Source organism: Nansenia antarctica, assembly GCF_963989245.1.
Source record: "Nansenia antarctica genome assembly, chromosome: 16".
Classification (NCBI taxonomy): Eukaryota; Metazoa; Chordata; class Actinopteri; order Argentiniformes; family Microstomatidae; genus Nansenia; species Nansenia antarctica.
In genome coordinates, this window is record NC_137686.1 from 21,141,399 (window position 1) to 21,165,518 (window position 24,120).

The 24,120-nt window shown below is 44.0% G+C and overlaps 1 protein-coding gene across 1 annotated transcript in view; it reads right to left on the reverse strand.

Annotated features, from left to right (window-relative positions):
- LOC308172110 (receptor-type tyrosine-protein phosphatase mu-like) overlaps positions 1 to 24,120 on the reverse strand; it is a gene marked incomplete at both ends in the record, with an annotated part of 129,989 nt that overhangs the window by 72,078 nt on the left and 33,791 nt on the right. The window contains 5 exons of the mRNA XM_080547020.1: positions 4,641 to 4,934; positions 10,115 to 10,289; positions 11,323 to 11,438; positions 13,475 to 13,553; positions 16,917 to 17,191. Coding sequence (XP_080403146.1) covers positions 4,641 to 4,934; positions 10,115 to 10,289; positions 11,323 to 11,438; positions 13,475 to 13,553; positions 16,917 to 17,191 — 939 coding nt within the window. The remainder of the gene's footprint in view (positions 1 to 4,640; positions 4,935 to 10,114; positions 10,290 to 11,322; positions 11,439 to 13,474; positions 13,554 to 16,916; positions 17,192 to 24,120) is intronic.

Genomic DNA, 24,120 nt, shown 5'->3' on the forward strand with positions numbered 1-24,120 from the left:
ATCTCTGTGCTGCTGGGTCTCCGCCCACACAAGTTTTGGATTATTATTTACACTTTCCGAGACTAACGAGGCACCCATCAGCTGCAAAATTCATTGGACAGATGAACCATCCCCCGGAAAAGTTCTTAAAATTCGAGCCCCATCGAGAACTACTAAAACGCTGTGAGGCCAAGTCCTCATTAGCTTTAGCAACAGACTCCAAAGCCCCGAGATAAGAAGCTGTCATGTGTTTTTAGCATGTCCATGTTCTATCAGCATGTTGTGATGCAATAAACATGCAGTTAGATGTTCGTAGTGACGTTCCTTTTTAGCGCTAGCCTACTAGCCACTGTTTTGCATGTGTTTTGATTCACAGCGTGTTCCTCCGCTATTTGGTTTGAGGTGAACCAACATTCAAATAAGCATATCTTTTATCTATATCTATCTGACTATTTTCAGATTTCAATGTACAGTATAACATCATTTGAAGGCTCACAATCTGCACTTTCATAATCCCAAAAACTGAAAAATGACTATGCCCTACTTGAGGACTGTTTAACCAGACCCTGTTACAAATTGTTTGGTGAGAACTATGACAGGGAAACTGATAGGAAAACTGATCTCATTCTACACTTATCACATGAGACATCAAATATTGTCATTTAGGACAGTCCTGTAGTAGTTCAGGAAGTTCCTAAATCCCTCACAGTTATCCAACGAGACTGAATGAGTGCTTCCTGGATGGTTGGCAAAGGGAACAAACCATCTATAATTCAGCAAAGGCAAGAGTAAAATCTGTGTGACAAAAATTACACCAGATAGACCATGAATAATTAAACATTAAGAACGGCAACATTTAAAAAGACCTTGAAAAACATTTCCAAAAACCAGTCCAAAAAGGAACTTGTCACATTGCTGTGTGACACACCCCTGGGTTTTCAGATATATGGTTACAAGTTTACACGGGGTGATTTTTTTTGTGAAGTATTTTCATTTTATATTTCGCAGGCAGCACAGAGCTTTTGGGAGGATTTTAGTCATTTAGTTTTCAGAGGACAGTCTGTGCAGATCCGAGAGTCTGAACCTCTGAGTGTTTTGGGAGATGGTGAAGGAGAGGTAGAAATTTCTTTTTAATAATGGAAAAACGAATAAATGCACACACTCACAACAAGAATAGTTGTTTGAAGAAACGTCCTTGAGCAGCACACAATGAGCCCGTTCTACTCCAAACTGCCCACGATAAACAGTTTTTTTTTGTGGTCGCCCCGATAACCTTCCTCCACAACACCAAACTCAATCTATTCCGCTTTCTCTCGCTGACAAAAGGACACAAATTCAATGTGCCTTAAACGCTGGGGTCTTCATTCACTTCGCCACAGACATTATAGAAACCCTATAGGGTCGTGTGACTGACAACAATCGGCGGCCGACAGACCAATGTTATCTGCTACAGGGAGGAAGAGTGGATTTCTATTCATACCTTCTGGCAACAATGGCATTAGTTAGAAGAAAAAAAAACAAGTCCACCAACCTACCTCCCTCCCCTGTTGACCCAGCAGGCAGCTGGATGTGCTTGAAGAGCACAGCCTTGGTAACAAGGTTCATGTGGCTAGGCGTGCCAGCCATGAGGGAGAAGGTCTTGGACTTGCACAGCACACTCTGCTTTTATGATGTATTCAACTGAGAGAGAGAAAAGATGCCTGACATTGCTGACATTGTAAGGAGTAGGAACTCTTTTCTTTCCATTTTGCATTGTATACCGCCACCGGTATCGCACAATTATGTACCAGTATCGCACAATTCAAAAATATTGTTGACGGATGTGGTCTACAGTGTGCATTGACACGGACAGTCTTACACTAGGGACGTTTGAATAGTTCAACTCTGACTAACCTCTGGGCGGCGTTGGGTACATTGCATTACAATTCCATTGGGTTTCACTCCCACCATTGCCGCACAACATGGTTTTGAATGGATGGTACAAAACACAAGTACGGAGGTCTATGTTGGTGACTGGCAACCCTCATAAGAGGCTCACCTAGAGGCTCTTCCCAGTGTCATCATCAACATGGTTTACAGGTGGTACAACACCACACATGGGAGACCATGGAGACCCACTGTACAGCTGATCATCCAGTTCAACAAAACGTTCTCCCTCACGACAGTAACACACTCACACACTCACCCTCTGACTTTTACCTCTCTCTCTAACCTCCCTCACCTGAGGCGCGAGAGACTCAACACTCTTGCAATCAAATCAAGCGACTGCCTACTAATATCGAATTCCCGTGTGATTGAGCATAATTACATCGCTCCGCCTCGCTATTGCCATTCTAAACGGGCCGCTTAAGTGCTGGCCGATTCCATGATTACCATCTCCCCGGTTCCCCTGTGTTTAATAGCACACAGCGCAACAGAACGGTAAATAAAACAAACAGATGAGACTCTCTCCCACGTGGCAAGGCTAACCCTAGCACAGATGGAGACTGACTACTCATAGATGGACTTGGGGAGCTGGCAGGGGCGGGGGCAGTTTTCTGAGCAGGTGTTTGGACCCGGCTTGGACATCGTGACATCATGCTGACCCATTTTAAAAGCGGTCAACAGAGGGGCCTCCAGGGCTCACTGGATTCTGATTTCTTCAATATTCAATACTATCTGTCTGCCTCTACAGACACCAGGGGAGTCGGGGTTGAAATATTGAATACACGTCTTATTCAAGCAATGATAACGTCCCATGGTCTAAACTACCAGATAGTGCTAGAGTGTGTGTGTGTGTGTGTGTGTGTGTGTGTGTGTATGCACGTGCTTGCTTGCCAGTGTGCAGGCGTGTGTGCGTGTGTGGGTGCGTCATAGCACAAGAATGTGCTACTGTAACACAACGTACAGAGACACTTAGGAGGGATAACTCCTCTACCTTCCTAGAGTGGCTGGAAATGACTTGTTACACTTCTTACACTGAGGCTGAAACACCTTGCCCCCCTGTCATGATCTGAACAGAGGACACAGAGCAGTGGACTCTCGTACTGTACAGTATGTAGCACCTAACTGGCATGGATGGATTTGATGCGGTACACAACCTCACACAGGGGAGGCTGGTGGAGGTACAAATCGGAAAGAACGGGCTCATTTGAATGCACGGAATGTAATGAGGAATGGTATCAAGCAGGTGTTTAACACACACATGTTTGCTACCATTCCTCATTCCATTCCATGTATTGCAATCGATTTCCTGCTTGCACCAGCCTCCCTGGAGCCTCCACAGGTGCACACTCCCTCAACTGCAGGTCCTTGTCAAATGTACCCTCTGGGTGAGGCCTGATCAAAAAAAAGCACATGGGAGCATCACAAAAATGTTTTCCCCCAGATTGAGAATTATTGGGCAGGCACTTGAGTCCCCACAAACAGACACAAAAAGCAATCATAAAAAGAGCCGTTTGAAGTTCCGGAAGGAGAAAAATAAAACGGTTGCTTGAAACAGTGGAGGGTTCATGGGTTCTTCTAACGACGTATTGAAAACCTCACTGGTTTTGCCCTTGCATATTTCCTTAACTAAAAAAAAAAAAAGATTAAAAAAAGACTGTATTGAAGTTTTCTTTGTTCTCAGAAATGTTACTCAATTTGCGAAGAGACCAAGCGAATGCCATGAATAATATCATCCATCGACGCATTGCTATAAAGTACAGACTGTCCCACCACAACCATCCCATTTAAACCCTCCACCACTGTCCAAGTGCAGGACAGGGCCAGGGAGAGAGTCTATGGCCTGTCTATATCAACAGTGATGTATCGCAGTGCCCTGTGAGCCTTAACCGTTCAATTAAGAGCTCTGCTGAGGCCGGACTGTCACTGGGAACCACCAGCAGCAGAGCTAGACAAGATCAAGAGCTTCTTCCTCAAACACACCTCGGGAGCCACCGGCATCAATCTCCCTGACTAGAGGGGGAGGTGGGGGGGCAGGGGGTTTGGTGGAGGTGGGTGTGGGGGGGGAGGGCGGGGGGGGGGCAGGGGCAGGACCCCCCGCAGATCCCGGGCCCCGCTCTAAAGGCTTAACAGGTAGCGCCATCCATCCCTATCACCCGGGCCCAAAATGAGAAAGCCGACGACCTTCACTAGGGGGTCACGGCCTTGATTGCCAAGAGAGAAAAATCCCATTTCCATCAGCACTTCCCTGGACACAAAATAGAATTAGGGAGGGGGAGAAGAAAACGCTGAGGCTATAGGTTTGTATTGTTCTTCGAGTTGGCATTCTAGTAAGGCTAGGGAGTTTAGCTGGTTAATGTTCTGCGAAGGACAATTTGTATCATTATAGTCCTCCTGGTGTTTATGTACAAATAAAGAGTCAGTAGTATCAGCGCCTAAACACGCGGTGCCAATAGTCTGAAGCTTGAGATCAATCTCTGTTGCTGATGAATTAGAGCGTGGCTGTTGCCTTCGGAAAAATAATTAGACGAAAAAAACAAACAGTCCTACTGTACAGTCCAACCAAGTGGAACAAATAACTAAAATGGCAAATATCTAGTATATCCAGTAACAGATCAGGAGGTTCTGATGGTCCGATAACCTCCTCCGAACATTGTGCGGGATAAGACTCAGACCCACTAAGAAAAAGTCTAACAAATAAAAAACACAATCTCAATATAATCATCATTTGGACTCACCAGCACACTTGGTCCTGGCCCTGAGTGGGGGTCCGGGGGCCCCGGTGCCTCCGTCCAGGGGTCTGGTGAGCAGCACGCTGATCTCGTACTCTGTGTCTGGGTCCAGGTGTCCGATCTTGTGTGTGGTCTTGTCTACGGGCTGCAGGTCGTACATGGTGCCTGACACGGTGCGGTACTCCACCTCTCTGTTGATGATGGGCCCGTCCCCGTTGATGGAGTTGGCGTTGAGCTGGATCCACAGGTAGGTGGCGCCCACCGCCGTCAGCTGGGGAGGAGCGATGGGGACCGGGGGCTCTGGGGGACACAGTGAGACAACTGTCAATATCTCTACAGTACAGTACAGTATGTGCAGCTCTCAGGTTCTTTAAAACACACACACAAGATAGATAGATAGACAGACAGACAGACAGACAGACAGACAGACAGACAGACAGACAGACAGACAGACAGACAGACAGACAGACAGATAGATAGATAGATAGATAGATAGATAGAACCTTCTTTTTCCAAGGAGGAACCTTTTTTGTGGTAGATTTAGGTTGCGGTAGTATTAGGGAACAGTTACACAAATAATAAATAAACTATCATGTTAAAACCTGGTACAGTGCAGTAATAGGACAACTGTAGGCTATTGAGCAGTACTAGGTGGGTGTTTGAACGGAATAAATGCCAGTATAGAGGGGGAAACATTCCACAAGATCAATTTGCTTTTGTGTAAGCATACAAAAGACTCGAATTTCTGAAAATAAAAGAGGTCTTCCAATAAAAGAAGTCCCCCCCCCCCCCCCCAAAAAAAAAAATCAATACCTTTAACATGTTGAACAGGAGTCTGCTATCCTCAACAGTAGACAAGCCAATGTCATGTCAAATTAGTAGCGCTTTGACAAAGAAGGCAACATGTGTAAACAAAGTCATCTGTACCTTTGGAGCATATTGGCCCGGGAAGAAATATTGATTTCAATCAGAGCACAGCTACTGTACAACAGCGTGTGATAATTGACAGGTTCTTCATTGCAGCAGTTATTATTGTCATACTGGTCTGAGTGGGGGGACTGAATCAATCATGTGATTTACTATTCAATAATACCAAACAAATACCAGGACATAATGTCTCTGTGTGTTCCAGGTCTTCTGTCTGTTTTCTGAATCAATGCTGTGATTCACTGGTCAAGTCAAACATCAACAAAACGTAAACACATAACAGTACGTCAGGTCTTTGTGTCTCAAGCCTCTTTTTCCGGTTCTCTACACGAAAAACAAGCCGTCGTCAATGTGACAAATAATGCACCCATAGCCAGGGCGCTGCACTGGCATCCACCCTGGTCACGTCCTGCAATAGTTAGTAGTCCCGGAGGCCTCAGTGAATGACTCTAATGAGCACACACGTAACAGAATGATGCTATTAGCCGCCTGGCTGGTTCTTATGGAGTTGTCATGGCGAGATGTCCTTACTTCCCGGCTGTATTAGGGCTAGATAAAGACATAGTAGAAGTAGAATGAATAGAATAGAACATAATCATTTGTAATTCTATCAGAGAGAGTGAGGAGAGGAAGGTCCTATGGAGAAACAGAGCCTTGTTGAATACTCTTAAAATACATCCTTGCCTTTCTGTCTCCCTCTCTTAAAGAAGGAAACTGATCTGACATGATTCGATAGGTGAAAGCAATGCAAACAAAAGTAGCTTGGACCGATCCAAGTCATGTTAGTTCAGGAATTACAACAGGGAAGGGAGGAATGATGCATTTCTTAAAGTATTGTGACAAGACCATGTAGGTCTATAGGTACACAGATGGTTACCCTTTCGTGTCCATGGTCACAGGTCCCTAAACTCCTCACTAATCCCAGCTTCCACCCTGAAAAGAAAAACATCCCCTAGAACGAACCGTAATCCAGACACATCCTCAGAGACCATCACGGTTGGGCCATATTCCACAGGGAAATAAGGCAACTATAACAGCCAAAGCGTCTTTTTCAGAGGTGTTTCCATGTCATTGTGGGCCGCCTTGTGATTGGAAATCGGGTACCCAATGTACCCATCTTCTAATGGTGGTGGTTTATGATAATGCACCATGTCGTCTCAACTGATTTCATGAACATGACATTGAGTTCAGTGTTCTTCAGTGGCCTTCCCAGTCACCAGATCTGAATCCAATAAAACACCTTTGGGATGTGGTAGAACGGGAGATTCACAGCTTGAAAGTGTACACATCTGCAGGAATTGCATGATGCAATCGTGTCATCATGGACCGGAATCTCGAAAGAATGTTTCCAATCAAGATCAGAATCAGAATTAATGGCACAAAAAATGTAGGCTGTTTTAAGAGCAAAGGGAGGCCCTACCCATTATTAGTAGTAGTATAGCGTTCCTAATAAAGTATTTGGTGAGTGTACATAATGAACAACCATCCCTCAGACTCAGACCACATGGCCGTCAGTCACCATAACAACACAGGGATGGTCACATGACTTGGTCACAGGGTAAACCAAACAAGGCTTCTGTAAGGCAGTGTCTGCCTAGTAAACTTTTAGCAACTCGTGTTGTGGAGACACTCTCTATTGACTGGGGCACTGTCAGGCAGTGTGACTTTGTTAGGGAGTTAAAAATGAACCCGGCAACAGAGAGCAGCAGGCCTGCAGTCATCCGATCAATCAGTGCCCTCGTGAAGTTGTCTGTGGCATGGGAAGCCATGTTAGACTTAGAACATACACACTGGTTTAAGAAAACATTGCCATTGTAATAGTGTGCCAAAAGCAAACTGGTGGCCGTTGGTCAATGCTCTGAGTAAAGCTGTAGAAAGAAATCTACGTCAGAGTTATAGATCAATATTTTCATTTCAGCAGTCTGTTGTTGAGCATTGCTCTGTTTGTCTGTTAAAGAGATATTTGTAACTTTTATAACTCAATCAGCTGCCAGCTCTGCCATTTAAAGTCTAAGCTAGGTGAACATAACATCGAAATGCTCCGTAATAACCAACACAAAAGGAACGAAAATCACGGATTAGCACTCTTAACCACAGTGCTGGAACACTTGTTGTTAATAACAACAGTTTTCCAGCAGTTTAACCCTCACGAGACAGCTTTGGGACGGTGGGCCGACAGGGGGGCTAAGAACGACCCCGTCTTGGCGGGAGAGAGTTAGGAGCGCAGCTGAGATGGCTGTCATACGCAGGGGGCAGCAAGCAGCTGTTGCCACAATGTTGACCACGCAGCCAGACGGCCTGGCGACAGCTGTGCCCTACTCTACCACAGCACATGCCTGTCTGCCAATACACACACACACACACACACACGCGCACACACACACGCGCACACACACACACACACACACACACACACATACATTAGTCTCCACCCTCCTCCACCGCACAGAAATCAAACAAAAGGACGGCCACTCTGTCCTGGTATCAGTCAGATACAGATAGGCCTGCCGCCCTGCCGCCTGACTGTTACCAAACCTCCCATAACTCTGTGAAAACATCCACTTGTTCTTGTTAAGATGCAAGAGGTCCTCATTACGTTGTCCAGTCCCCTAATTGGCCTGCCGTGTGAAGAATTGATCGGCTCCAGATTTCAACGGAGGACCGGGGGGAGAGAGAAATGATGAGCTTGACTTGGGAGGGGGGGGCAGGGGGGGGCTTTGATTTTCTGTGGCTTTTCTCATTAGCGGGTGACACAGCCCACGCCGCACTAGCCGTTCCTCGGCGCAGCTTGCTGCGGCTCCAGGTGATTCTGCCGGGCCACGACACAGACACCCAGCGCTCCGACACTGGGACCGGGAGTAATTATCCCTTTTCAATAGCCCTGTCTTCGCCACAGGAGAGGAGTGCACACATACAAGGGGGGTCTTGGAAGGAGAGGATGCAACAGCGGCGGGGGGTCCGGTGTTGCATTGTGGAAGTACGTGCGTGCCACCGCCACAGCACCCATCCATCCAGGCAGGCGTATAAATCTAACGGAACATTGGCATGAAGATGGAGAAGTGATTATCCCGGATAATCAAGCATTCACTCCCCTCATGTTGAAGGAAGGCAGTGTATCTGTGTATGGTAATGAAGGACAGAGAGAGAGAGAGAGAGAGAGAGAGAGAGAGAGAGAGAGAGAGAGAGAGAGAGAGAAAGGGAGAGAGAGAGACAGAACTAGAGAAGGGAGCATAATCCACAGAATTACTCCATGGTCATTGCTCCAAAAATGAGGCATGAACATGTTGAATTCACATTTAAGTTGGATTTAGGATTCAAAGACATTACTAGGGTTAAGCACTTGTTTTATGACTGGTACAATGATGAGATACAGGCTTTTTATGTTTGACACTTGAGACCGTGAAAATAAAAAAATCCTGTCTTTGACAAGTAGGCTTAATATGGGGTCACTGTATTTTGAATTCTCAAGCAAGAAGAAATGTTTTTATTAATAATAAGACAAAAATCATTATTGGGAAGATTATTAAGTGTTTTATGACACAAACACACATTTGACATTGTTTTCCTCTTATCAAAAGGCTGATTTATCTGCAGTGACAAATCAGAAATGCAAATCTTTGCTGGTCCTAACCAAGGAATGTGTGTCTACAGTATTTGTGTGTGTGTGTGTGTGTGTGTGTGCGTGTGTGTGCGCACGCTTGTGTGTGTGTGTGTGTGTGTGTGTGTGTGCGTGTGTGTGTGTGTGTGTGTGTGTGTGTGCAAGAAGGTGTGCGAGTGATATGTGAGTGTGTGTGTAAGTGCGGCGGTGCAGTTTATGCAATTGTGTTTATCTTTCGCTGTGTAACTACTCTACTGTACAGTATATATCACTGAATTCTCGATGAACACACCGCTGAAACCCACTGATACGCACAGGCGGGGAGACTTTATCTCTCTCTGTACGGCAGCAAGCCAGAAGCTCGGCCATTTCCCAGTGATTGACAGACCTCGATCTGGACAGGCGGGATTAAACCTATCAATCACATAAAGCTGGTAGACAAAAAAAACAGGGCAGTAAATTCAATTGAGAGCGCAGGGGAGAAAATTGAGGTGAAGAAATATAGAAGGCCATTACCGGACTATACGCTACAGGAAAGTGAGGCCTTGCAGGATTTAGTTTCAGACGACTCCATAAATTCATATCAAATGACTGCAGGAGTGTAATATCAGTGAGGCTACTGTAAACCCTGGCGCCTCGCCGCCTTTGTCCTCTTTGGGGTGGAATCGCGCTCGGTCAAGGGCAGCCTTTACAGGGAAACACACTTCAAAGCACCGCCGGATAACAAATCACCATAAAGACCGGGCCGTATTTTTAGCACCGTTTGTGCCTTTGAGGATATTTCCATCCAGGAAATGAACTTTTGAATCATTGTTGTGTTTTCGAGTCTCATTGACTCTCTTTTATGTATGGAGAAACATTTTTCGTGTGTTATATCCAGTATGAGCCATGTCTGTTATGTTCAGTCTGGGTGTGTTGTAACCACTCTGTGCGGAGAGAGGTCTGGTCTGCTTACGTTTTATAGTGAGTTCTCCATAATTGGACACTCCAACCCCTTTGTCTGAGTGGACGATGCAGCGGTAGCGGCCCGAGTCGCCCTTGGTCGTGTTCTCCACGTCGAAAGTGCCTATGAAGCGGCGGTTGTTCCATGGTTTAGTGGCCTTCATAGGGGCCTCGCGTCCACCGATGCCCTGTTTGGAACAAAGACAGATACCAGAGTGAGCCTCCAACATAGGAAGGTTTAATTAGCAAAGTGGCTTGGCCTTGTTGTGTTGGAAAGAGGATGGGTTGGAGTGTGTGGGTTTGGAGACCTTTTGTGTGTGTGTGTGTGTGTGTGTGTGTGTGTGTGTGTGTGTGTGTGTGTGTGTGTGTGTGTGTGTGTGTGTGTGTGTTAGTCAATCAATCAGTGGGTGGTAGCAATGCATTTATCATAGTCCCACATATGAGGAGTCCCACACACACACACACACACACACACACATACACATACACATACACATACACATACACAAACACATACACACACCCACACACCCACACACACCCACACCCACACCCAGACCCACACACACACACCCTTACGCAGTGGGCTCTCCCCAGCTGTCACGCCACACAGCAGGCAGATGGGGGACATTTGTTCATTAGAAATATTTCTTCATTACTGTCATCGGGGGACTTCACTTAATGTTTGTTTTCCAGCTCCTGTGCTAATGAGGACGTGTTTCTTAAGATGACGGAGTACCTGACAGAGCATCTTTACCCACTGCCATGCTCTCACTGATCACACATGTGACAGTGTGCTTAGCAGCAGCAGGGCCAGCAGGGTTGTGCATGCCAGATGCACTGCCTTCCCCGCTCAGAACAAGGTCAACAGGAAAACTGCTGCTTAGGAAACACACTGCAGTATTTTCTATACTGTCGTAGCCTGTATAGGCAGCATCCGCATACCGTAGCCTAGATTGTATATGGGTTAAGAGGGTACTTCAGCGGTGAGACACCTACTATACAGCGTGCTAGGTAGAGACTTCCAGAACTCTCATGGGAGGGTATTGTGGGAGAAAAAGCTGTTTCTTACTGTTTGGTCGCAGTGATTCAGATTCAGTTTTTAGAAAAGGATGTTTGACTACTTTGTTTGAGAACAAATGTATTCCTGGCTCCCTGAGGTTGAATGAATTAGTAGCTAACTGTCTTTCAGGTGTCGGGGTCAGTAAATGTTGTTTTCACCTGTAGCCAGAGGTTGAAGTTGTCTCTCTGACGTCCGTTGACGGTGCAGTGGAATGTGGCGGTCTGTCCCGCATTGACCTCCACACCCTTTATAGTCAGGAAGTGCGGAGTGTTCACTACAAAAAGAAAACAGATAGCAGTGTCATTACGTTGAATGAATGAATGAATGAATGAATGAATGGACTTTATTGTCATTGCTACAGTACAGGTACCAAACAACGAAATTTAGGAGGGGTGGCTCCCCTGGTGTTAGGAAAGGAAAAAAAAAAAAACTTTTAGAAAAAGAAGAAATCACAAGAAGGTAAGGAGCTGGTTTACATAAATAAAGGCTATGTACACAATCCACTGTACTATACTGCACAGATAGTCAACTAGGGTTGTCATATTGCACAATAGGTTGCAGGGTTTACGTCTCAAATACTGAGCGAAGTACTCAGAACCACCATACAGTAACACTACAACATTGATTTTCATTGTCTGTGTACTGCATCCTTTCATAATTAGGACAGAGTCTTCAACAAAGCATTGAATTCTGCATATGGGTTTCGTAATAGGGGGAATATTGCGATAAATCCACAGGAATCAAGTTATGTTGAATATTGTTGGATCAGTCCCCTCATTCAAGTGGTAAAAAAATAGGCCAATTTAACGGCCGACCTTGATTTGAAGCACAACCAAATCTCCAAAGACACCCCAACAGCTAATTGTATCACTTTCATCAAGTCTTGTTCACTTATACTTAATATTTCATAAGATGCCTTTGAAGTAGAGTAAGCCACTTTTATTACTTTGACCTGTCAATCCCTTCAATGCCAAACGAGACAAATCTATTTTTCTCATCACTAATGTCTTTTTTAATGGTGTAGGGAGAGGTAGACCACCCTGTGTCATAATCACACCTTTGAGAGAGATATTCCATATGGCTGTATAAATAGAAAATGAATTGGCTCTTCCACCAAGAAACCCTGGTCTGATCACCCAGCTTATCAGTCAGAGGAACCCCATCACCACTCGACAGCGTATTGATCTGGGCCCATTTCTACATTCAAACATCTATCACGTCGTAGCCAAGCGGCCATTGATTTACTTCAATACATTTATATGCAGAGAATATCGCCACGTAATCCATCTCATTGACGTAACATTTGTAGGAATTCAGCTATTTCCAACCGTAACTACTAACATTAGCATACAACAACCTGTGACCTGCTATTGCAATTATGCAAGCTTAAGTATTAATCAATTGATGAAAAGCTTGACAGTATTGATTCGGTTAAGATTGGAGCTATACCGTTGGAAAACCTTTTGGTATACACATGGGGACGACTATAAAGGATCACGTCACGTGTGACTTCACATGTAACATGTTAAACACTCATACGTATACCAGGGGAGGCTGGTGGAGGCAGAAATCGGACAACGGGTTGATTGTAATGTATGGAATGGAATGAGGAATGGTATCAAACACCTGTGTATTTAAACACCCGTGTTTCATACCGTACCTTATCTCATTCCATGCATTTCAATGTGCCCGTCCTCTGAGTTCCGCCTCCACCAGCCTCCCCTGGAGTACAGTATAGTATATGCTAAATCCACGAGCAGATACATGTTCATTAGCTTAGCGCGGCACTTTGAAGAGCTGGTAATTCTATTCAGAGTAAGTAACATGGATAGCTTACAGGCCTCTGAGAGGAGGGAGAGGCTTTACTTAAACATTCTACGTACAGGGAGGACAATAATGGTGAATTCCAAACGATGGCTGCAGCATATGGTGCTATTTGTCTTTCATCCCTCTCTCTCTCTCTCTCTCTCTCTCTCTCTCTCTCTCTCTCTCTCTCTCTCTCTCTCTCTCTCTCTCTCTCTCTCTCTCTCAAAGGACAGATTTAACAGAGCCACTTCAGCAGTATATTCTGAACAGGCTTTATGTGTGTCAACTCCATCGCTATAAATTTTCACTAAGGAAGGTGGAGAAAAATGAAAGGGGGGGGTGTGGGGGTACTGTGGATCAACTACACCGAGTTGTGAAAAAGTCTTGTTGTTTGACTAACACCTTGAGAAAGAGATAGAAAAAATATATATTTGGAGGGTGTCAGGGAAAGTACAAGGGAGCGTTTGATGATGGGGTTTTATGGGCGGAGGAGACAGAACTTACTGCACTGGTGGCCCTGGAGGACGACATCTTTGATGGCCAACAAACCGCGCTGCCCTGAGGTCACTGCTTCGAACACGATCTGAGGGGCAGAGAGGCACAACTCATCACAACAATGATAAATGTACACACATGCTCCAAATGGCACTACCATGACATCGCCCGCCTACCACTTGCCTGGAGTGCCGTGCTTTTAAGTAATGCCAACCCTATTGGTACAGTGGCTTAGTGGTGTACAACGGCATCGGCGACGTTAGTAGTGGATGTGGTTTCTTAACGTGATTACAGACATTGGGCTGGCAGTAGAATCGACTTGCAAGTGTTAAACCAGCAGGTGCCTGGTCGGTGTTTATCGCATCGCAGTCAAGTATCATACTGTGTGTCATGTGAGGTCAAGCACCTGCATAACTACACGGGCCTTGAGTTTTTCCTGGTCGAGTTGTGTGGTGAGAAAGCACTCCTGGGTCCTGGTTATAGCGCCGAAACTAAAACTCAGACACGCGTAGGGGTCAAGTCTAGACCTCCCAAACTGTCAGTGGGAGTGTGTAGGCTGACGGAGAGAGGGTGGGTCCCAGTAGAATGTTATGTACAGTACAGTCAGCTATGTGATAAAAATGGAAATGGAATGCCAGTCCTGCCCCAAAACAGGGTGTGGTACAGACACCAGCAGCACCACATGTAGCCTCCGCATATTTCACATGTCATTATTCCCTATATTTATACTCTAGCCTGTGTTGATGCATTCTGATGGGTATATTATATATCCTTTTACAGTAGAGATAGAGAGTTGGGTTACTGTATGTCCTGCTCTGCTAGCTGCAGAGTAGCTAACCCCACATCTCTAGGATTCTTTTTATTCCACAGAAGGGTGCAGCAAAATGTGAGATAGGAAACCATTGTCATCTGGTAGGAAGAATGCCTTCAGATAAGGCTCTCTAATTATACATTTCTCTTTTTGTCTTGTGAAATATTAAAGCGAATTGGGCTCGGGCGGCAATTATGGCCTCATTACAGCCTAATTTAAAGGAAATTAAAAGGCCAGCCACTCCATATCATCGCCACCAGACAAATGAAGTGGCCCACGTGCTCTAATTGAAATCTTTTGTTTGTGCAACAGACATCAGTCAGCTTGGGCTAATGGCTGTGATATAATTGATTCCAACATCAATGATAGTGCAGCGTATAATTGAGCCTGACCCATTGAGTGAGACTATACACAGGGGGACAGAAGCACTTGATGCCACCGAAAAGTTCAACATCCCCATTTATCAGAGTGACAGATGAGGAACCTAGCAGTCAATATCTACATCACCTGACTGACTATCTCTATAGGATTAGTACTGCAGTTCCCAAACTGATTTCAAATTTGGGACCCCTAAGACAATCTAACTAACCTTTGATTTGATAAATAAGACTCAAACATGTGTATTTTTAGTATGAAGACAAACATTGTCCGCATATTGCACCAGTAGCCTATATTGGAGCGTTTTGGGGTTCATACCCAACCAATTAGAGCATTCTTTAGGTGATTACCTTTGAGCACTTTGAGCTCGGAGCACTTTGAGCTGCAACGTTTGCAGGAAAAGCGCTATACAAATAAAAAGTTATTATTATTATTATTACTATTATCATTATTATTATTATTAGAATATACTTGGACGTCATTATTATGTTTTGGCATAGCCCGCAATCAAGTTGTTTCTGTCACACAGTTTGGTAACCCCTGGATTAGTACTCTCAAGTGATACATGTTAATAGGGTTGCTGTAACTTTATTGAAACACAATAGATGGACATGGGTGTTGGTATTTTCTTTCATTTTGAATAAACGTTAAATATCTATCTTACACTGTACTATGAAAGAGCTAGAGGAATACAGTAGAAGTGAACAATAACTAATACATCCCAGTGTATTCGCAAGGTGTTTTGTAATATAAGCCAAAATATGATATATTCAGTTAAAAAGTTTTAGAGATGAACTGACAGAAGAGTAATTATCACAGCTCAAAGACTAATTTTGACTAAAAAAGCCAAACCAGTAATTAAAAAATAATTTCCAACTACCAGGTGGCTTCACTTTGACAATCACTTAGGTTACTATGCAATTAAAGATACCTATAATTAGCGCCATGTTGCTAATTAGATATCATTTTGAGGATTGCTTTTCTTTTCTTGTCTGGAGGAGCAGTACAAAGATCATTAGCGTCCTCTAAAGTTACCCATGTTGTCAGTTTCGAGCTGGAGCCATTAGAGAAGGAGACATGCTTTCCGTTGGGGGTTGAATGGCGACAGATGTTGGGAGTTTCCCAGAACGCATTTGAGATGTACTGTATAATACCTTGTTTTGGTTCCAACCCAAGAGCGCAAACGTGTTCAAATGACTGCTTCTTAACCCAGCAGATCTCTGAATGTCACGTCAATAAAGGGGACGCTGTCACAAAAGGGTAAAGATGTGAGCAAAATGTTATGCATTTGATGAAGACATAATATGGGCCTGATAGCACTGTTTAGAAACCTCTGAGTCTAACACTGTTAGGGTCATTATGTACGCTCTGTCATTCATCAATCAGTTGTCTTTCTGTCTATGTCTATTATGGCATTGTGTTGTGATGTCTTATGCAAACCGACTCTAATATTGCCGTAATATTGTAATATTGTATGGAGAAGATCATTGACCCCTGCCAGAGAGTGCAGATATACTGCTGCATTTCTATGTGCATAAGGAGTCACTCATGTCGACGGTGAGTGTGGCACGTTGCTGTAGTTACACTCTTGGTCTCCTCAGCTGTTGTCTCCCACCCTCCCCCAGTCCCCTCTTCCATTGGCCTCTCATTAAGGAGGAGATGGCTGGTCTGGTGTTGTGTTCTGTTGAGTGGTGAGAGGCTCAGCAGTGTCCCTTGTTAACTAAGTTATCAGGGTCGGTGTAGATGATGAACAGGCTGGATCCATGCCTTTCCTCGACGGGAACCATAATGAACTAATTCACAGGGGCCCAGTCTCCCATTGGGAGGTCAAGGGCTCTGTGCATCAATTAACATTTGGTTGGTTCTCACTGAATGAGCCTGTGGAAAGACATTGGTACAGTAAGTGAAAATTAGTTTCAGGATTTAGAAGGAAAAAAAATGATTTAGGAACCCGGCTCTCATGGGAGGAATAGGACATATTACCATGGATACGTGGTCCTGTAAATCAATAATTGGGTTATTTTTTTGAATGGAGCATTGTGTGGTTATTACAGCCAGAGAGGACTCTTCAGATTTTAAGCACAGGTTTCAATTTCCTTTTTTTACAAACGTGTGAAATGCATGCTGGTTGATAGGTCGGTGAATTAGAATCTAGTATAAATAAGCCCCTCTCTTGCTCTATGAGCAATGGTTGAACAACTAAAGAAGCCATGATGCAACACTAGCTCATCTACTCCCTGGGTCTCTGTGTGATCTCCTCACCTGGTAGAAGTTGGGCCAGTAGGTGCTGATGGCCAGCTCTACCTGTCCCCAGGTGCGAGTGGTGGGTCCTGACACGTTCCATACGGGCATCCCCAGGGGGCTGTTGTTCTCTTTGATGTAGACATTGAGCTGCCCGGGGTTGCTGCCCTCCCTCCCCGACAGGAAGTACTGGAAGATAACACAGTGGGTGTCGTTCTCCTTCAGTTGGGGCGTCAGCAGCAGGGCCTTCTGGCCGGCGAAGCGTCCCGATGTGTTCACCATCATGAAGGCTGATCCTGGGTCAGAGGAGACGACAGCATGGTGTTAGTCTATGTCTGTACTGGTACTGGGTGTGTGTATGTGTGTGTGTGTGTGTGTGTGTGTGTGTGTGTGTGTGTGCACGTGTGTGTGTGTGTGTGTGTGTGTGTGTGTGTGTGTGCACACACGTGTGTGTGCCGAGTATATTTGCGCTTTGTCATTGATTTGACGTGTATGTTTAATGAAACAGGAGGTACACATTTAAGAGCAGTCTAACATCTTATAGTCAGCTATCTCATTCTACCAACAGGTTTGTATTAAAGAGGGTTTTTAGCTTAACTGATCATTCCGGGGGGAAAAAAGAGATGATGAGGAATCAATAGCAAAAAAAAAGTTCTGTAGAGCAAGACTCATCTAGATTTCCACATTTTGATTTAACATTAAAGGTTAATCCAATTCTCCCTTCACTTGCCAATATAACATAAGTGAGAATGATTATATTGGCAAAACCCTCAATGAAACGGCCAGACACAAACAGCACATGCTATTTGTCATCATTTCATTTAGATTTGAGTTCTAGACAGAGGAGACAGACAGTAAGAACACGTGAGACAAAACAGGAATGAGAATGAGAAAAACAAGAACGTGCAAAGGTTATTGCTGACAATAGTTTGAATGAAAACAGCAGGGCATATACTATTTATGATCCTCACAGAGAGCTTTAATACGTTCGGCAAAAGAATGGAAAAACGACATGTTAGCAGAAAAGTGTTCCTCTTTTACATCAAACACCTGCAGATACTGTAGCAACTCTGATGGATGTGAACAGAGAGAATTGCATATCATTTTTTCTTGAGATTTGCTGAGAAGCTCAGTTGAAAAAGAGGTGAAAAAACGCTCACTACTGTTTGACTGCCAATGAAGGGTAACAGCCAAGCCAGGCGACCTCTAGCAGAACCCTATTTTGTTCCTCAGTGACTCAGTGTTGCCCACTTGTCTTGATGTGCAACATGTGTAACGCTCCCCAATTCCATCTGTCTCCAGGCTCAGATAATGAGCGAGAGATCTGTCATGTTTACAGAATGAAACAGGAGGAGGAGGAGGAGACGGGGAGGAGGAGGAGGTGGAGGAAAAGAGGAGCGTTGGGCTGTGATGACACCGAGTCAAGCTCCCCTGCTTTGTTTGTCACGCAGTAGCACCTCTCTGGAGGGCTTCTTTGTCTGTTCATAACAGAATGTCAACATCACAGAAGCTACCGCTAGCGGCACAAACTAGAAGTACACAAAAGTTAACTTTTGTAAACAGTGGATGTAGAGCAAAATTGAGTTGTTTTTTTCTAGATTGGGCCACCGATGTACATAATATGTATGCTGAACATTGTTGTATAGTAGCTCACATTTATAGAGTTTTTTTTTTTTGTCGTAGCAGCATATCCTTTTTCTTCTACCATGTGTGATACATGTGTATAGTAGTTAAGCTAGTGTTTATTTTAATGGTTTTTCGGAGGATACACAATAGGTGATTAGCAGAGCAGGATAAAGAGCGACTTTGAGACACTTCCTTGTCCCACTTTGATCAGTGCGCTGCAGAGGGGGGCGGCTCCGAGATCCTTTTAATAACACTCAACCATCTGGTCAGGTGCTGCGGAAACGTTGTTTTCCCCTCAGAGGGGCGTCAGGAACTCTGTCAGTGTGATCTGAACCAGCACTAATAATCTGATGATGAATTGTTCAATGGAAGCTCCCATTACAAAGACAAAGAAGCCCGGCGTCAGTACTTTCCTCTATGATTAAAAACAGGTTGCTTACTATTCATTTAAAACCGCCACGTTGTGACACTGTTGCGCAAAAAGGTTTATGCATGATTGTGTTCTTCTCTGTGTAGGTAATTAGAGGGAAAAGTCGGATCCTTCCCTTGCAGTTGTACATTTTCTCTGTATGTTAATTAAATATTAATAAAACAATAGGTACACTGTGAAACAAGTCACTTCATGTTTGATATGGCTTAATATACCTTTTATTCTTCACTAGGAATTACTGTGCAGGATATGAAAGCACATTTGGATAAAAAATGAAATGCCAAATATCTTTGAATAGGTTGGCTCGTAACAGTTTATCATAAAATGTAGATTTTCTGAACAGAGACATTGTTCAGCAAGAAGAAATGTTTTTACTTTTGTTTCTACTCTGTATCAACATAATATGGAAAAGAACAGAATACCTTTAAAGTGTCAGTGTTACACAGCACCATCCTCCCATTGTTGCCCTCTCGCCCTCTGGTTGTAAACAGATGACAAACACTGTCTGACTCTGTCATTCACTCCCTATGTTCCTCAAGCCATAATGACCACATACGCCGCCGTAGCACCAGCTCCACAACGACAAGCTAATTAGCCTACTAGTCTGAGAGCAAATTATAATGAGATTGTGTTAGCACTGTGCTAATGCACTAGTGACGGTCAAGAGTGTTTTCTCTCTCTCTCTCTCTCTCTCTCTCTCTCTCTCTCTCACACTCTCTCTCTCTCTCTCTCTCTCTCTCTCTCTCTCTCTCTCTCTCTCTCTCTCTCTCTCTCTCTCTCCTTAACAATGCCATGTTCAGCACCAATTAAAAATAGAGGGCTCTCTACACACTTGAGGGCTGTCTGTGCCACTCCATAAAGGCCAGTGCTCTGTTATTGTCTAAGGTATTCAGGAGAATAGATTTATTATCATTCCAATGTAGGCTACCTTCACCTCCTATTATGGTGATGACTGAACACGAGGAACATGGACGCTCGTATATGTCTAATCAAAAATTAATTAGCAACAGATTAATTGTACTTCCTGGTGTTCATGCTATGGAATATTCTCAGGGCCTTGGGAAAGAATTGATCATAACAAAACAGAATGGATCATTCCGAAACAGAATTGATCATTACAAAACAGAATTGATCATTACATTGATCATTACAAAACAGAAAACATGGGTATTTTGTCACACTCAAGGTACTACAAACCTGTTTACATTCATGTTTACCATAAACTACTTTAGGATTAACTCTGACTTGATTATGTTAACAAATGTTATCTTATGTGGCCATTCCATTGCCCAGGGTTTAACCAACCCAAGAGTAATCATAAATAACAGGCAAGGTGATGGAACGATATGTCTGCAGACGAGACAGAACAAGCCCCAGTTGCTTTTATAACAGTCTGTGAGGGTTCCAATCATGTTAATACTTTGACCCTTCAACCTTCAACTCGCTTCCATTGACAAGCCGGTTGAGATTTGCCCAAACTGGGATCGTTTGTGATAGACAGGTACGTTTTCCCCCTCCTGAGGATTCACTCCAGTGTGAGATTGTGGCAAAGTGGCACCTCAGACTGGAGGGTCTGTGGTAAATAGGTGATCAATCATAAACTAAATGCTTCGTCTGACATCACAAACCACTAAGCAATTTCATTGTGGTAGTTTATAGCAGCTAGCTTCTTCAGACTCATAGCTTCGAAATGCTTGATCTTAACTTTCTTGCCTATCATAAAGACCCACTTTGTCAGCCAAAAGCATGAAATATAGCAGTAACTTTAAGAGATAGTCATTTTGTCAAAGTGTACATACACATTAGCATGGAGCACTGGAGACGTGTAATGAGTATTGTCTGTGGGGGGTCTGACTTTAGAACATGAGTCCTGTTTCCCTCTTGTTATTCTAAACTATCTACAGTAAATGTGCTATCTCTTCAGTGGAATATTTACACATAATTTCACAAGACAAAAGTCTAGTGTTAAGATAGCGCATACAAATGTTGTTGTCTAAGACAGGAAACTCAACAAGAATTCCATCCTTCATACAAAGGTAAAAGGCTACAGTACAATGCTAACACACTTTTTTTTTTAAACTTGTTTGTATAGCTGTGAAAAAAGGGAGGAGAAATGCTCCACATAGGTAGCCTACATACAGTAGTTTAATCGAATTTAGCTCACAGTATGGACACAGAACTCTCTGCTACTAATCATCAAAAGTCTATAGGTTGGGGGTATTTAGATTAATTATGAGATGAGTGATGGGCTGAGTGGAGGATATAATTTGCAGTAATGACTAGTGCTCATTATTTCTCCACTATTCAGGTCCTGAACCCTGTGAAAATCATTATGTGGGGGAAATCAGAATGAAGGGGTGCTCTTTAAACTCAACCCCTCCAGGTCTCATTTGCTAATAAAATTCACAGAGGTCACACCGGCAGAATAGCACGCCAGCCGCCTTGGAAATGTCAATGAAGACAGGGCTATTCTCACTTTCTGCCACCAATCAAAAATGCTCTGGCTGTGAGGGTTAGGCTGTTAATGTGAAGTGCCGTGGCCTCAGCTCAATTTCCCCCAGCCGTTTCCAGAACTTTCTCCTGTGTCCTTTAGAAAATCCGAAAAGCCCTGTAAAAATAACAAGGGAATACGTTTGAGGTGTCCATAACAGTGATCTTGTGGTCTTTTCACAGAGATTCATCTGAAACCAAAGATGATAATGGTGGCCATGGTCCTAGTCAGATCAAGTGGTCTTTTGAAATGTGCATTTACAATAGACATAGTTTTGTGATTGGGTGCCAAACATCTAATCCATGGTTTAATATCAGAACTCAATATGCACTCTATTGGCACTCTACAGCAATATTCAATACAACTGAATCCAAGAATTCCAAAACACTTAAGCCCAATGCACACAGCGTGCGATTTCTGTTGCACGTCAACATTCCATTTTGAAGTTTGAATGGAAGTCTATGAGAAAATCGCATCCCAATGCACACGGCCCCGATTTTAATCGCACGGCGAAAATTCGATTCCATTCATGACAACAATGGAAGTTGTCGTGCAACAGAAATCGCACGCTGTGTGCATTGGGCTTTAATGACCGAAGTAGGGTTGCAAAATGCCCATAAAGTTCCCATATGGAATCCCATATGGAAACGTTGAAAATGATCAGAAAGTTTCCCAAAGTTATGGGAATAGTGCAACCCTAGAGCCAAGAGACAACAACAAGCACATTATAGCTAAAAGCTACCAAGAGTCCCCTAGCTACAGTATATCCTTAGCTGTAATTGTTTACACCACATCCACTACATTTAAATATGCGATGCAAATTTGTCCTCTGCTGTGACAAGCTTCAATAAATAAACAAAGCTGGCTTCCTCCTGGTGACATCATGTCATCATAAGCCTGAGTAAAGTCAATGGCTGAATCCCACAGAGTCTCCTCGCCGCCGTACAAACATGCCAAATTGGAAATCTCAGTCTGCTGCTGTCCCGAGGAATTAATTCCCGAATTGATCAGGCAAGGTGATTTTCCTGTACTGCTTTGCCCCTTAATCATATAATGGTGTTTCTCCTTAACCTTTCCACCTTCCAATATCCCGCACGCAGGAGGAACACGCGAGTTTCACACAAAGTTAGCGATGCCTCAAACACAATTAGCTTATTTTCACATCACGGACGACCCCCCCCCCCCCACACACACCAGCACCAGCACCAGCACCCCTCCCCCCCACCCCCTGCAAATCTCATCTTTTGCTGATGTGATTTAAATTCTGATTTAATTTCTGACGTCCTTCAGTCAGTCGGTGTTCTCCTCTCCTCCTCCAACAGCCTCTAAGTGGTTCTCTTCCTCTGTCTGTCCGATGGTAAACACAACACCTCTGATAACCAGCAACAACAATAACCAGGTAAAAACGGTCAGGGCCCTATTCTATCAGTCCAGACCAGGAATCCAGGACATGTCAAAAATGACAACAGAAAGCCCTCTCTCTTAAAATAGTTAACCTTATCCATATGCATTTGCCACCCTCTAACACATGATATCCTACCGGTCGCAAGACTGAGTGGCATTCACATTTATGCATTATGAACCTGCGACAAAGGAGGGAGCCAGCGACAAGAAAGGGAACCCAGTCAAGACTGATCACCGTTGCCCTGTGAGGAGCCTTCCACTGTCAATCCTCCAGTATTGTTCGGGTTTCATTATCGACCACGGGCGGGGGAAACACAATAGAAAAATGACTTCAAGGAAGCAACAGAACAGAAAAAAACCACCCGCAATTTTTCGCCATATACATATTTAGAATGAAGCATTAAAAATAAGACAATGAATAAGCCATTCATGCTCGGGCTACGATTGCCGATTGTGTTTAGCATAATACAAAAACCCTAATTAATCTCAGTTAGAGGACTTCCATTCTCCCCCTCTCTTGCCCATTATCCCCCAGAACGAGTCTCTGGGGAGAGGCAGGGAGCAGGAGCCCCACTGCTGGCACCATCTATGACACCATCATGGAGAGAGGAAGCAGCTTCTGCAACCAGCTGGGGCTCACTAAAAACAGCTCAATTTTAATGGCATCTGGACCTGGCCAGCCCGCCTGCAGCAGCAGCGGCAGAAGCAGCAGAGAGCAAACTTTCACACAAAAAAGGTACCAATGGATCATTCTTCTTTCAACCAATTCAGAAAAACCATAGGGAACTTTCTTTCACACAATTCTTGGTAAAATTAGATGAACCACACACGTGAACGGGCTTCGACTCCGTTGAGGAGTTCGATTTGATATGATGATACATTACAAGTGTGACAGCAGCTGGTGAAACCGGGAACCAATCGCCAACCAATCAAAATGTTCAGACTTATATTCTGAAAAATGTTCATAAATGTCAACGTTGTTGAAAATCAATGACACGCTAGTCAAGCCAAAGCATTGCAATACAATGGATTCAGTGAGTAATCCCCACTAAGCTACACTAACTAGGTTTACTTACCAAATCCACTGCATTGCAATGTTTTGGCTTGACTAGCAAGTGTGTCATTTTTCACGCTGAATTGTATTTAAATTTTTCACGCTGACATTTATTTACATTTTTCAGAATAATAGTCTGAACGGTCCATCGGCGGCCGACTTGTTCCTGGTTTCACCAGCTGCTGTCACAAAATTTGCTCTCAATTTCAATGCTCTCAAA